Below are 15391 nucleotides of genomic sequence, written 5' to 3' on the forward strand. Positions count from 1 at the left end.
ACTACTACTCTCCAAGACAATAGAAAAAACTTCTAGCTCTAGACATCCTGTCTCCTTGCTGCATTGAAACTAACTTTTATAGCACAATCGTAAAACACTTAATTTCAACTTATTTTCTTGAAATTTTGTAAGTTAATTTTCTATGTTCCAAAAGGGTATCCTGTGGTTACATTCTTGAAGCTCAGTACACAACATACAGTTCTGTATAAATTATATCAACATTCACAAGTGACATAGAATTATTTACAAAATTCCAGATAGCTGGCTGGCAGTGTTACATGTACATATGTATTTGTATATGTATGTATGTACGTGTGTAAATGTATAGAGTGAGCGGTAGCACTTAAGTTGGTAGGTGCGCTTCTCATTTACTTGTCAGGGTTGATTTTAATTTGGAAATAATTAGATGGTTGTGTGATGTAACTCTGGCTTAGATCTGTAAAATTTTCTTGAGTAGATAAAAGTTTAATTTGTAAAGTAAAATTTATCTAAGGAGAACTGTTAAGAGAATAAACAGTAGAATTCTATTGCTTCTAAACAAGCTAGACTAAAACGATTATTTGTGTTCTATGTTCATGCTACGAGAGTTGTATTGCAGTTCTACGTAAGTAAGCATAGCTGATCTTTGTATGCTGTAAACAGGAGTTATTCTTGAGCAATGCTTGACTGACTACCATAATGGTTCTGACCGAGGTTATAACAAATGCTGTATGAACAGAATACTGGTGTGTTTAAGGGAAAATTACTGAATATGAAAAAGACAAGTAACCTGCTTAGAAATGTTACAATTTGCTAGAGGTATAGCAATCTAAACTGTCATTTAAATGTTGAAAGAAAGAATTATTGCATGATATAATTTTCAGCTACAAGGTGTGAATTATGATGGGAAGAATATTCCAGAAGTTACTACCTAAGCTGAGAATACTTTCTTTGTTAGTAGTTAACCTCTGTAGTTCTGCCATTTTACAGTCAGATTTTGTGCAGTTTCAGTGCACTGCTACATCATGTTTTGAACAAGTTTATTGCCACAGCATGATTTATGCCTCACTGATTTTAATTGAGATGGACAGCAGTCAGATATGCATACCTTCTACATGCATGTCTTGCTGTCATACAGCTGTCCTTTGTGAAGCACGTAACATGACACTGAAATCTATATCACTGCATCTCAGTTTGCCATATCTTTAGTTAAAAACTTGTTTGTTAATCCTGACCTGAGTGTATAAAGTAGAAAATTTTAACTGGGTTAGATGTGATTCTTTTTTTTTTTTGTGGATTAGATATATCACAACTAATTTTATTGAATCAGATTCATTAGATGCAGTGAAATATTTGAAAACCTGTAAACTGTGGGATATGACATGTTCTAATTTCTCAACAGTTTTATGTATAATATTAATGGAGTTAATGCTGACGAAGTGATAGGACACATAATGTCCTTATTTTGTAAACACAGTTTATATTGAATTACACAGTGGTAATACAAGGTGTGAACAAGCATGATGTTGTCTTTCAGAGCATTCTCTTACCCTGCCTCATCCTGTAGTCACTTTGAAGGATATAGCACTTATCGGCCTCCAAGAGTTTCGTTGTCACTCAGTCTGAAGGAGGACACTGTCACTTTGGATGAGCTGACCCTGTGTCATATGATTCAGGAGTGTACGTCTGTCAAAACCCAATTACTCAGGCTAAAACGGCTGCTTCAGAAGGTTGGTTGATGTTTAAGTGAATATTTTCATTTACTTAGAAACTGTAATCCTTTCAGTTTGCTGTATGAAAAACTAAGCAATAATGGAAAGGGCTTGGAATAGTTTAGCTTATTAATCCATGTGACCACATGTGGGTAAAATGACCAGGGTGGCCAAGTCTGAGTCACAATAAACCCTTTAATGCTCTGCAAAAACCAGTGGCTGCTGACATAACATGGTTTTAATATTTTATTTTAAAATATTAAAGTGGGACTTAAAAAAAATCTCCCCCACCCACAGAACACTGTTAAGTACAACTAGTTTAATTTATTTAAATCTACCATTGAAAAATGAAGGAAATTTACCATCCAAAAGTGAGCTACCATGCTCTTTATTAACAGGAATTCACACTCTCTGCATAGAGTAACAGTCAGTGGCTAGATTAGCTAGTCCATGACTTGGTACTACTCTAAAGTCAGTAGCAAGATTAGTCAATCCGTGACCAATTACTATGCAAACTAATCCAGCAAGCACTGAAAGGAGAGGAAGCTTTTTTTACTTTTTTTTTGGGTGGGTTTTTAGACGTATCCTCTTATCCTGTTCACTTTTACTTGATGGTAACCCAGAGGTGAGGTGCACACACTACTTTGATATTCAGTTGCTAGTTAGTCCTTATGTCCTGTCCTAGTTTGTATTGTCTGCATGATTCTAAGGGCTTTCAGACTGCTACAGTTGAGATCTGCATTCTACTTTTATGGGAAGTTGGATTAGCATATCACTGACTAAATGTAAGTTATATTGTTTATATTTAGTCTTCCAATTTTTCAGTATTTTTTTTATCAAAGAGCCATTTTTATAGCTGAATAAAACTTCTGATTAGAACAAATGTGGCCTTCCTAGGAGATGCGTACATTTTAGATTACAGACTTGCCTGATTGTTGAAGTCACTTGCTAAAGTCATAGACGTATATTGAAAGATCTTTGTATACAAGCAAAATATGTTACAATTGATAGCAGACTTAGGTTTGATAAACACCTTGCTCTAACCATACAAAAGGTGCATGCCAAGCTGGGTTCACTCTACAGACCAAAACCATTTCTCACTGGCCAAGACTGAACTTTGCTGTTCGGACCCATCTATTATCTCCCCTTCTATATTGCTGTCAAATATTTACCAACCTTGCAAAACTTACCTAAATAGCCTTGAATCCTGCTGGTACAAGTCAACCATATAGAGCCCACCACTGTACTGCATTAATTCAGCTAAACTGGCTCTAGCTCCCTCATCTCCTCTCCCTAAGTCAGCTAATTACCGCCCACACAGTCATACACAAACCTGACAACTGCCCAGCAATATCAAATCTGGTTCATCTCTATAGTAACCTAACATCCCTTAGATCTGCTGACAAAATATTGCTGAAAGTTAGTAAGGCCCAAAACTCTTATGGTATCTCCCTCTTCTCCCATTCCATAGCCAAGCAATGGAACTCTCTTCCACAACATATTCTCACCATCAGTAACACTAACTTTTAAACAGATGCTAAAAGAACATTTCTCTAAACATATGCTCTGCTCCTGTACTAACCCAGGCTAAACATCTGCAGCCTCCTGCTATCTTCCTTTCTCAATATCTCCTGGCTCTACTGAATCATTCTCCCCAAAAAAAATTAAAGAAAAGAATGAAGTGTGGAGAACTGATATTGCTTGATATATCTGACAAGTGCCTATAAGTGATAAATATTTTGCTGATATTTGCTTACTATGTTTGACAATTACCTACAATTACTGAATAATTTTTCTCAAGATGCCTAACTTTTTTTTCACACTTCTGTAAAAAGCTAAAATTTGTATTCTTCTTCCATGGGTTGGTTGGGTTGGGTTAGTACTAAGCTAACTGCCCTTGCGAGCCATTTTAAGCCTAGCCAATTATCCCTTGTGAGACTCAAACCCTGCACCTTGTGCTTGAAAGGCAAACACCTTAACCATTAGGCCACCCTCCCAACCTTCCTTTGTATATCCTATAATTGTAACTTGCATATGTTCATAAGTAACTTCTAATGTAATAAGTAACTTCTGTTGTAATTTGTTTTGGATCTTTTCTCTCCGGGTCTCCGCTGAAAACGGGCCTCGGGCCCAGCCGGACACTACACGATTAACAAATTAAATATATAAATAAATAAAATCTTACGTTTTTGTTTAACTGCCTAGTTTGCCTATTGAATAATGAATAGTTTGTTGTTGCATAGTGGATAAAATTTATAGATACCAACACAAGTGGGTCAATGACCCTAAACCAGAACTGTTTGAAAAAATAAAAAATAAATCCACCAACACTGTATAACAGTTTAGATGTTTTGGAAAATAAGATTGCTATAGCCTGCTTTTCCTGTGAACCAAATGTCAGTATATGTTCCCCACTCCTAATTTCACATTATGAAAGCAGCTGCTGCTCCCCACCTTTACAGTTAATTACCCATTTTTTCAAGTGTGTGTTTATAGATGATTGCTAGGCTAATGACCCCAGGGGCTTTTTAAGCTGAGCCATGCTTCCCAAATGTCAGAATCAAGCCCTCTACCTTGTGTCGGTAAGGTAAACACACTAACCATTATGCCAATCCCCAACCCCAAATATATTAATCAACTTCCACAACTTTTATTTTGGAAAAGAGCCAAAGGTACAGCCTTTTGATAATTCTAATACTGACACCTATCAGTTTTCATTCTCCACACAATACAACACAAACTTTAACATACTTTTAATATTAGAAACCCCTCATCCACCTCCCTCCCAAAAATGAAACGTACATTCTAGTTTAAATTTGTCTTTAGACTAACATTTTGTTTTTCTGTTACTCCTACACACTAATTTAGGAACCAACCCTGGACCCGGAATAACATGTTAGCACCTTGCCCTACCAAAACAATTTCAGACAGTTATGTCATGCAGTCATTAAAAAAAAAAAAAGAAACCAGAACAAACTGAAGCTTTTCTAGAAAATCACTTGTCAGACTTAACGTTCAAAAGTAGAGTCATGGGGGAAGGTGGACAACAGCTTACACTCTTTTTACTCCCAGCTTCAAATATATATTTAATGCTTGTAACCAAAATCACAAAAAACGTAACCCTTGAAATGCAGGACACTGTATTCGGTACAATAAAGGCTGTCTTTAAACTTATACCAGGACTCGAATTATCCAGACCGATGCAAAAGTCGTCAAAACAAGGTATATTTATTGCAAAAAGCCAAAAGGCTAAAAATAAAACAAAAACGATACACGAAACATGTAATTCACTGATACTGATTTAGCGCTTTCATCTTCTGTTCAGGAGACTTCTTCAGAATCAATATATCCTAACAAATTCCATAATTTATACAGTTTTCAAAAACTTATTAGGCTGTGTAATTGGCTGGCATTTAATTACCTCCTGAATTGAGGATTCAAGTTTAATGGCAGAATGTCCACATAAACGCTAAGGACTTGAATATACATAAGGGCATACATAACAATTAATTTGTTGCTCATTTCTTATCTCAATCTATTAAATACAATAAATAAATACATATAATTAAATATATATATATTAAATATAAATAAATATATATACATATATAAATATTATATATAAATATCAATAAATACCATTAAAAAGATGTTAAATAAAATAATGTTGAATAAAATACTAATATATATAATATGTAACCATGAATATATATGGTAAACTGGTACCTACTCATAAAAATGTAAAAAATATAAAAATATAAAAAATATAAAAATGTATATATTCCAGTAATAATTATTAATATTTATACTAGTTATTGTTGTTATTATTGTTAATTCACCCATGTTTCTTTGGATCAGCTGCAAGTAGTTTTAATGCAGGGGTGATGGAAATATGGTCATTGAGGCCTTTGCCATAACATGCATCAAGTCTCAACTGCCAAATCATCTCACGAAATTCCAATAATGTTTCCCAATCACCCCCTCTTTCTGGATATGCAACTTCTTCTATAACCCAGAATTTATAATTAGCCTCCTTACATGATGTTCTTCATCTCACATTGCTGCAGTCCTTACACTTGGGTAGTCCGCTGTCCTCGGTCGGCCCGAATATCAAAGTATAAGGCTGACGTCGGTCAAGGCGCATTTGACTGACATCAGGACGTCAGGGTACAAATGCGCATGACCGACGTCATATCCTCAGTCTTTTTTGCCGCATGGTCCGATGCAGAAGCAGTATTGCAAGTGCCAGTTGGCGTTCTGAAATTTTTCGTTTTCGGAGTTTCAGACCGAGTCAAAGTTGGCTAAGTACCCCGTTGGGGAATATTTTGGTTTTTTCTTGCCTCAGTGGTTTACCGGATGTCAGAAAAAGTGAATAATTGTATTTCTTGTGGGAAACAGATACCGCATAGAGACTATCATACTTTGTGTATTCCTTGTTTAGGGCCTGAGCACGACGTTGTTGGGTGTCGCTCTTGTGCTAGATTTAATAAGCGCACTATAAAGAGGAGATTAGATTGTGCCAGGTTAGTCTTTGGGAAGCGGTGCAATTATAAAATGCCGTCGGATGCTCCGGACGCTTCTTCAAGAAGCGCAAGGACAAAGCAGTGAAGTTTAGGCTAGAAGAACCGTCTGTACCGGACGCCGGTTCTTTAGAGGTGTCGGTGGAGCCGGTGGTTCCACCGGAGGTTTCTTTGGGATCCCAGGGCGAGACCTTGTTATTGCAGGATGTGGCCTCTCAGGAGGCAGGTCAGGGTGATGGGGCTTCTCAGGTTACTATACTCCCCTCCCTGCCTAGGGTGGTTAGGCCCTCTCCTTCTGTTTCCAAGGCTTCTCCTAGAGGCAGGCCAGGTTTAGCTTCAGTTGGTGTCACCCCTAGTTCTTCTGGAACTGTGCCCAAGAAGCATATGCTTAAAATGGCAGAAGATTTGATTACTCTGATTAGGGGTTCTTTGCCCCCTCCTGATAAGAGACCTAGGGTGGAGCCTGAGCTAGGGAGTTTTGAGCAGGCTTCGGATGTTTCAGAGTCTTCGGCTGAAGACTTGCAGGAGTACTCTCCTTATTCTGATTCTGATGTGGATGATTCTACTCCTTCTGCTTCTCCTCCTGAGGATTTTTCTTTTTCAGAAACTCTTCATTCCATGAGGGAGCATTTTAAGTGGAAAGGTCAGGACTTCTCTGATTCCAGGAAAAGGCTTAGGGAATTTTTGTTTTTACCCCAGCATAGGCCTTTGGCTATACCTCCTGTTTTGGATGTAGTGGAAGATGTTTTTACAGAGGCTTCTCTTAATCCTGATTCTTTGCCTCCTGCTCCTGTTAAACCGGATAGGTATTACAGGGTGCCTGAAGTTCATAAGTATCTTTTTAAGAGTCCTAGGGCAGACCCAGAAACTGTTAGCCAGGGGCCTTAAGGTGTTAAGGCTTCTGTTGTCAAGAATCCGGTTCCTGCAGATAAAGAAGCCAGGGCCTTGGATAGATGGGGAAAGAAAGTTTATACTTCCTCCACTCTAGCTATGAGGGCTTTGAATTGCCAGTTTCACATGTTAAAATACCAAAACTATCTCCTTTCACAGTTGAAGTCTAAGGTTGATGCTCTGGCGGAAGGGATTGATTGTAAAGAGTTACAAGATTTAGTACATGTTTCTGAACAGGTGGGTAAGCATTCTTTGCAATGTGGTTTTGATGCTGTACAGGCCTCGTCTAGGGTGGCTGCCACTGGGTCAGTTCTTCGCAGGCACGCCTGGCTGAGGGATCAGAATTTATCTGACCATGTTAAAACAAGGATTTTAGATGCTCCTTTACAATCTGATGTGTTGTTTGGTTCTCCTGTTGAGGCAGTTTTAAAGAAGATGGAAGACAAGGCTAAGTCTATGCAGACTGTTAAAGATTTTTTGCAGGTTCAGCCTCCAAAGTTTAGTAAAAATTGGCCTACTAAAGGGTGGACGTATCCTTCTTATGATTCCCAGTCTAGGGGTAGATCTAGACGTGGTAGGGGCAGAGCTCAGGGCTCTTTCAGGCCTAGAACAGGGAGTTCTCCTGCACAGTCTTCAGGTGAGGGCAGGGGTCAGTCCTTTCGTAAACAGACCCAATGACCTACATTTTCAGCTGCCAGAGCCTTCTCGTCTGGCAGCACCTTTGGGAGGAAGGTTGGCACTTTTCAAAGAAAATTGGAGTTTAATTACCCAAGACAGATGGGTATTGGATATCATACACCAAGGTTACAGGTTTTATTTCCATACCTTGCCTCCTTTCAGAGGCATGCCAGACGTTCCTCCTCAACAAAGAATAGAGGCTCACAAGCAAATTTCTCTGTTACTTCAACTAGGGCCATACAGCCGGTCCCTATGCCAGAAGTGGGCCTAGGATTTTATTCTCGCCTGTTCCTAGTACCAAAGAAGGGGAACACGTGGAGACCAATTTTGGATTTATCTATCCTCAACACTTATCTGGACATTCCCAAGTTCAAAATGTTGACGTTACAACAGCTTTTACCTCTGCTGGGCAAAGATCATTGGATGGTAACTTTGGATCTCAAGGAGGCTTACCTTCATGTTCCTATCAGACTAAGTTGCAGGAAGTATCTGCGTTTTGAGCTGGGACTTCTCACTATCAGTTCTCTGCATTGCCCTTTGGCTTATCTACTGCCCAGAGTGTTCACGAAAGTTCTGGCTCCAGTGATAGCTTTCTTCAGGCTAAAAGGAATACAGATCTATCCTTATTTGGACGACTGCCTGATTCTGGCTCAAAGAAGGGAAGAGCTTCTTCATCATTTGGAATATGTGATAGCAGTGCTAAGATGCCTGGGGTATTCTGTGAATGAAATAAAGTCCAGTCTAGTACCCTCTCAGGACATGTGCTTTCTGGGTGTAAGACTGAATACTGCATCCCAGATGGCCTTTTTAACCCCGGACAAACAAAAGAGTCTTTCCCTTTACTTCCATCAACTATCTCATCAGTCCGGGCTGACTGCAAGGACAGTCCTTCAAGCCTTAGGGTTCATGGCATCTTGTATTCTGGTGCTTCCCAATGCCAAACTGCATATGAGGAAGCTGCAATGGTATCTCAAAAATGTATGGACACAGCACTGCCAGGATCTGGACACTGTCATTCAAATAATACCTTGCATTCAAAAGGAATTTTTGTGGTGGGCTCAGGAATGTCACCTAAACAAGGGACTCTCTGTGACCCGGCCAGAGGCGAGTCAGATTTTAACGACAGATGCCTCAGACAAAGCTTGGGGAGCTCATCTAAATGGAAAGTGGATACAAGACAAGTGGCCTGCCAGACTACAACATCTACATATCAACCTGAAGGAGATGTTAGCAGTCCAGTTTGCATTAATAGCTTTCAAGGATTTACTTCTTCCAGGGCAGGTGTTGATTCTAACAGACAACACAACTGTCATGTGGTACATCAACAAGCAAGGGGGAACACATTCTTATCCTCTATGCAGGCAAGCAATGATTTTGTGGGAGACTGCTCTCAGTTTACAGCTCAATCTTCAGGCAAGGTTTCTGCCAGGAGCACAGAACTCCTTAGCAGATGTGTTGAGCAGACCAATTATGGATCCCCACGAGTGGAAATTGGATCCTCATGTATTTCAGAAATTGACAGTGTCATGGGGAACTCCAGACATAGATCTGTTCACTTCTCCACTAAACCATCAGCTGCCAAAGTATTGCACAAAAAGGTTTCATCCCACAGCTTGGAAAGTGGATGCTCTTTCTTTCAATTGGAGCAATCTTCATGTGTATGCCTTTCCACCTCTGCCTCTCCTCCCAAAGGTACTTCTAAAGGTCAGACAGGACAAGCCAAGGATGATTTTAATAGCTCCAGATTGGCCTCGACAGCACTGGTACCCATTACTGAGAAGTCTGGTATGGAAGCCTCCATGGCCTTTGCCTTCGATTCCACACCTGTTGTCACAGGAGGACAGCCATTTGCTTAATGTCAAACTTCACTCTCTTCACCTAACAGCCTGGCATATTCTGTTTTGAACCATAGAGGGTCTCAACTTCCACAACAAGTTTTGAATGTGATTTTGGAAGCTAGAAGGCCTAGTACAAGGAAAGTGTACGCAGATAAATGGAAGAGATTTTTATTTTGGAGTGCAGCAAAGGATTTTGATGTTTCTGAGCCTAATTTAGGTGTGGCTCTTCAATATCTTACTGAGTTACTGGACAAAGGTTTGTCCTTCTCTTCTATTAAGGTTCATGCTGCTGCAATTTCAGCTCACTATGAATGTGACCCTCCATTGTTTTCTCATCCTTTGTTCAAGCAATTTCTTAGAGGGGCAAAGAATATAAGACCCCCACGTAGAGCTCCTATTCCTGCTTGGGATCTCAATTTTGTGTTGGAGAAACTCACTCTACAACCTTTTGAGCCTGCAGCTACTTCTGAGTTGAAATATTTATCATGGAAAACTGCTTTTTGTTGGCCATTACCTCTGCAAGAAGGGTTTCTGAATTACAGGCCCTTATGGCGGTTGAGCCTTTCTTGATTTTCCATAAGGATAGGGTATCTTTGCACTAATCCTTCCTTTATGTCTAAGGTGGTTTCTAGTGTGGCTTTAAACCAAACTATTCATTTGCCTACTTTTTATGCAAATCCCCAAAATAAAGGGGAAAAGATTTTGCACACTTTAGATGTACACAGGCAGTTGCGATATTATTTGGACAGAACTAAAGGGTTCAGGCAGTCTCAGCAGTTGTTTGTTTCTTTTGCTTTGAGTTCTCAGGGCAAGCCTGTGTCAAAACAAACTATTTCTAAGTGGATTGGGTTTTGCATTGCTTTCTGTTATTCCCATCATGGCAAGGAGATTCCAGCTGGGATTAGGCCTCATTCCACTAGGGCTACTGCCACTTCGACAGCCTCTTTGAGGGGAGTGGCAACCAAGGATATTTTGGAGGCAGCTACTTGGAGTTCAGTGCATACTTTCTCTAGGCATTATCACCTGCCACTTTACTCTAAATCCAGGGCTGGTTTTGCCACTGCTGTTTTGCAGGGCATTTTGGCAGCTCCTGCTTCCTTGTAGTTTGGCCATCCTCCCTATACCTCTGCTTTGGGATTCTACCCAAGTGTAAGGACTGCAGCAATGTGAGATGAAGAACATAGTACAGTTTTGTACCTACCATAAATGTAGATGTTCAAGATCCACATTGCTGCAGTCCAATTTACCTCCCTCCTTCCCTCTGTAGTTAGAGGTGGTTGTGTGGGTTGGGTTGTAAATATTGTGTACATTGTATATATTGTACATATAATTAGTGCAAGGGTGGTTGGTTGTTTGTTTGCTGTCTTTTGGTTTTGACCTTTATTTTTAGGGTCTTCTGACATCTGGGGCAAGAAAAGACTGAGGATATGACGTCGGTCATGCGCATTTGTACCCTGACGTCCTGATGTCAGTCAAATGCGCCTTGACCGACGTCAGCCTTATACTTTGATATTCGGGCCGACCGAGGACAGCGGACTACCCAAGTGTAAGGACTGCAGCAATGTGGATCTTCGAACATCTACATTTATGGTAGGTACAAAACTGTACTTTAGTGCATGTCTATACAGTGCATTGTTTACACAATGTTTGTTAATATCTCTGATGTGCTCATAGATTCTGGACCTAAGGTGGCGTCCCGTTTTACCTATATAGTAACTCCAACAAGTTTTACAGAAGGCCACATAAACTACTCCTTTTGAGTAGCAACTATTGTATTTCTTTCCCCTTAAAATAATTCCTAAACTGGGGATACTAACTTCTTTACAACCAGCAATATAAGTACATTGAGCGCATCTCCCACATTTGAAAGTTCCTAGTTTAGTACATGTCCCTCCTACTTTACTATTGTTACTTTCAATAATATTCTTGATATTTTTACTCCTCCTATAGCTATATTTTATTTCACTCTGAAATACATTGGTTTTAGTGGGCATATTCTGAAACATTTCCCAAATTTCGTTAATACCTCTTTTTAACCATTTAATTCCTTTGTAGTAAGTCAAGGTTAAATATGGTGTCATATCTGTGTTACTAGATTCCTGCCTACTGAATGATCTTCTTCTCCTGTTTTGATTAGTGTCCATCATCAAAGTATCATCTTTATTCAACAAAGGGACATATTTACTACCCCTTTCTAACTGGACATATTCCTTAATTGGTTTAATAAATTCAGATGGATATCCCCTTTCCAAAAACATCTTTTCAACATTATTAATTTCATTCAAAAATTCATTGGTATCGGAGATCATTCTAGCCATTCTAATCATTTGTCCTTTGACTATATTCTTTTTTAGTTGGTAGGGGTGATCACTATCAAAATGCAGATATGAGTTAGAATAATGTTCTTTTCTATAAATATTAGATTTGTAACATTTATTCTGATAATCTTTTTCTAATTTAACATCTAAATAATGTGTCATGTCTTCCCCTGTTTGATATGTAAACTGTAGGAAACTGGTGGTATTATTAATATATTCTATAAACTTACTAATACTATCATAGGAACCATTCCATAAAACAAAAATATCATCTAGGAAACAAAAATATTTAATAATGTGTTGGCTAAAATCTGAACTAAAAACGTACTGTCTCTCCCAACAGAACATGATAATGTTGGCATATATTGGGGCTCATGCTGACCCCATTGCAACCCCTTCTTTTTGGTGATAATAATCCCCTTGAAAATGTACATAATTATATTTGAGAACTAATTCCATGTTTTCAAGGACCAATCTATACTCATCCACTGTTAAAAAATCTGTCTCTGTCAACATCTTTTCAAACCACATTAAACCCTCCATCTGTGGAATGACTGAGAAAAGGTCCCTTACATCAATAGTAATAAAGATAAAATCATCCATAAAAGGACTCTGTCCAATTTTACACAAAAAGTCCCATGAATCAATTAAAATGTGTTTATATTTGTTATATCATTTCTTTAATTTTGTGTCCACATATATCGCCAATGGTTGTGTCTTGGAACCTTGTGAAGAAACCGGCCTCAAAGGTGGATCACATAAGGACTTATGAATTTTTGGGATACCGAAGATAACGGGTATGACAGGTTTAGGTACTTTCAAAAATTGATATAATTCTTTATCAATCAAGCCTTGTAATAAATTATCCTCCAATATCAAGTCTATTTTATTGTAGGAAATGTTTATCTCATTCTTGGAAACAAGTTCATATTTATTCTCCTTGTCCAGAATATCCATCATCCTTCTAGTATAATCCCATTTGTCCATGATTACAACTCCTCCACCCTTGTTGGGTTTCATAAGAAGATCATTCAGTAGGCAGGAATCTAGTAACACAGATATGACACCATATTTAACCTTGACTTACTACAAAGGAATTAAATGGTTAAAAGGAGGTATTAACGAAATTTGGGAAATGTTTCAGAATATGCCCACTAAAACCAATGTATTTCAGACTGAAATAAAATATAGTTATAGGAGGAGTAAAAATATCAAGAATATTATTGAAAGTAACAATAGTAAAGTAGGAGGGACATGTACTAAACTAGAACTTTCAAACGTGGGAGATGCGCTCAATGTACTTATATTGCTGGTTGTAAAGAAGTTAGTATCCCCAGTTTAGGAATTATTTTAAGGAGAAAGAAATACAATAGTTGCTACTCAAAAGGAGTAGTTTATGTGGCCTTCTGTAAAACTTGTTGGAGTTACTATATAGGTAAAACGGAACGCCACCTTAGGACCAGAATCTATGAGCACATCAGAGATATTAACAAACATTGTGTAAATAATGCACTGTATAGAAATGCACTAACATGTAAGGAGGCTAATTATAAATTCTGGGTTATAGAAGAAGTTGCATATCCAGAAAGAGGGGGTGATTGGGAAACATTATTGGAATTTCGTGAGATGATTTGGCAGTTGAGACTTGATGCATGTTATGGCAAAGGCCTCAATGACCATATTTCCATCACCCCTGCATTAAAACTACTTGCAGCTGATCCAAAGAAACATGGGTGAATTAACAATAATAACAATAATAACAACAATAACTAGTATAAATATTAATCATTATTACTGGAATATATACATTTTTATATTTTTTATATTTTTATATTTTTTACATTTTTATGAGTAGGTACCAGTTTACCATATATATTCATGGTTACATATTATATATATATTAGTATTTTATTCAACATTATTTTATTTAACATCTTTTTAATGGTATTTATTGATATTTATATATAATATTTATATATATATATATATATATATATATATATATTTATTTATATTTAATATATATATATAATTATATGTATTTATTTATTGTATTTAATAGATTGAGATAAGAAATGAGCAACAAATTAATTGTTATGTATGCCCTTATGTATATTCAAGTCCTTTGCGTTTATGTGGACATTCTGCCTTTAAACTTGAATCCTCAATTCAGGAGGTAATTAAATGCCAGTCAATTACACAGCCTAATAAGTTTTTGAAAACTGTATAAATTATGGAATTTGTTAGGATATATTGATTCTGAAGAAGTCTCCTGAACAGGAGATGAAAGCACTAAATCAGTATCAGTGAATTATATGTTTTGTGTATCGTTTTTGTTTTATTTTTAGCCTTTGGGCTTTTTGCAATAAATATACCTTGTTTTGACGACTTTTGCATCGTTCTGGATAATTCGAGTCCTAGTATAAGTTTAAAGACAGCCTTTATTTTACCGAATACAGAGTCCTGCATTTCAAGGGTTATATATTTAATGCTGTCCCAGTAATAGAACAATAGGACATTGCATACTTTTCAGTATGAAAATTAAATCTTGATAATAATATCAAGATCCAAGCAGCCTGCCTTTTTGTATCTGACCCAAACTGGTTTCTTATTTCAATCCCCTTGTGCAACTCATATTCCTTTACCTGACAGCAGCCTACCTCCCTCCTCACTCTCTCTCTCTCTGACAGAAAATCCCCCCTCCCCCCCTTACTGAAATCTAATCATTCTAAGGACTTTAATCTTTGGGGTCGGCCAAAAACAGCATTTAAGAATTTCTAACAGAACTTTTCCTGATTTAGCTAGTAAAGCAGTCAACCATTGATAATTTCAAAACTGGGAACCACTTTCTTTAAGAACTGCTTATTACCAGCTCCCCTAAGTACTTAACTTAAATTTATATTAACCTTATGGGCCAGATTCAGGAAGCCTCCGTGTAAGAGTTATAACTCTTACACGGAGGCTGCAGTTAAACTGTGTGATGTCAGCATGTCATGCATATGCATGAGGTGCATGAGGCATGCTGAATCACACCAGTAACTCTTACACGGTCCGTGTAAGAGAGTAGGGGGCGTGTCTGTAGGCTAAGCTCTGCAAGTGGACACGCCCCCGGAAAACTAGAATGGCTGAAAGTAAACGGCCACGAGAAAGGCCATGAAAATGTGAATAAACACACTATACAACACATGCCCCGACTGGCCATCAGTGTATAAAGTGAAGAGATGTCATAAAAGTAAATGAAAACCTTTTTTTTGTTAAACCCCGTAAATGTTTGCTACTGTGCGCGGGTGTGCTACTAAGCGTAATCACAGTTAGCAGTCAGGAAAAGGATATAAGAACTAAATATGCAAAGTAAGCCAAGAAATAATAGCTTAGTGGTAGAGTACCGCCCTATGAGTAGGCAGGCAGGGTTCGAGCCCCTACAACAACCTTTTTTATTTTTGTAAATAAGCACT

The 15391-nt window shown here is 38.0% G+C and overlaps 1 protein-coding gene across 5 annotated transcripts in view; it reads left to right on the forward strand.

Moving 5' to 3' along the window:
• The window catches only part of CCSER2 (coiled-coil serine rich protein 2), a 1462971-nt gene that overhangs the window by 632098 nt on the left and 815482 nt on the right, over positions 1–15391 (forward strand). For all 5 annotated transcript variants that reach the window (XM_044056871.1, XM_044056872.1, XM_044056868.1 and 2 more), the window contains exon 6: positions 1517–1709. In XM_044056871.1, the coding sequence (XP_043912806.1) occupies positions 1517–1709 (193 nt within the window). The remainder of the gene's footprint in view (positions 1–1516; positions 1710–15391) is intronic.

The sequence above is a fragment of the Protopterus annectens genome, chromosome 14.part0, assembly GCF_019279795.1.
Source record: "Protopterus annectens isolate FY-2018-M chromosome 14.part0, PAN1.0, whole genome shotgun sequence".
Classification (NCBI taxonomy): domain Eukaryota; kingdom Metazoa; phylum Chordata; order Ceratodontiformes; family Protopteridae; genus Protopterus; species Protopterus annectens.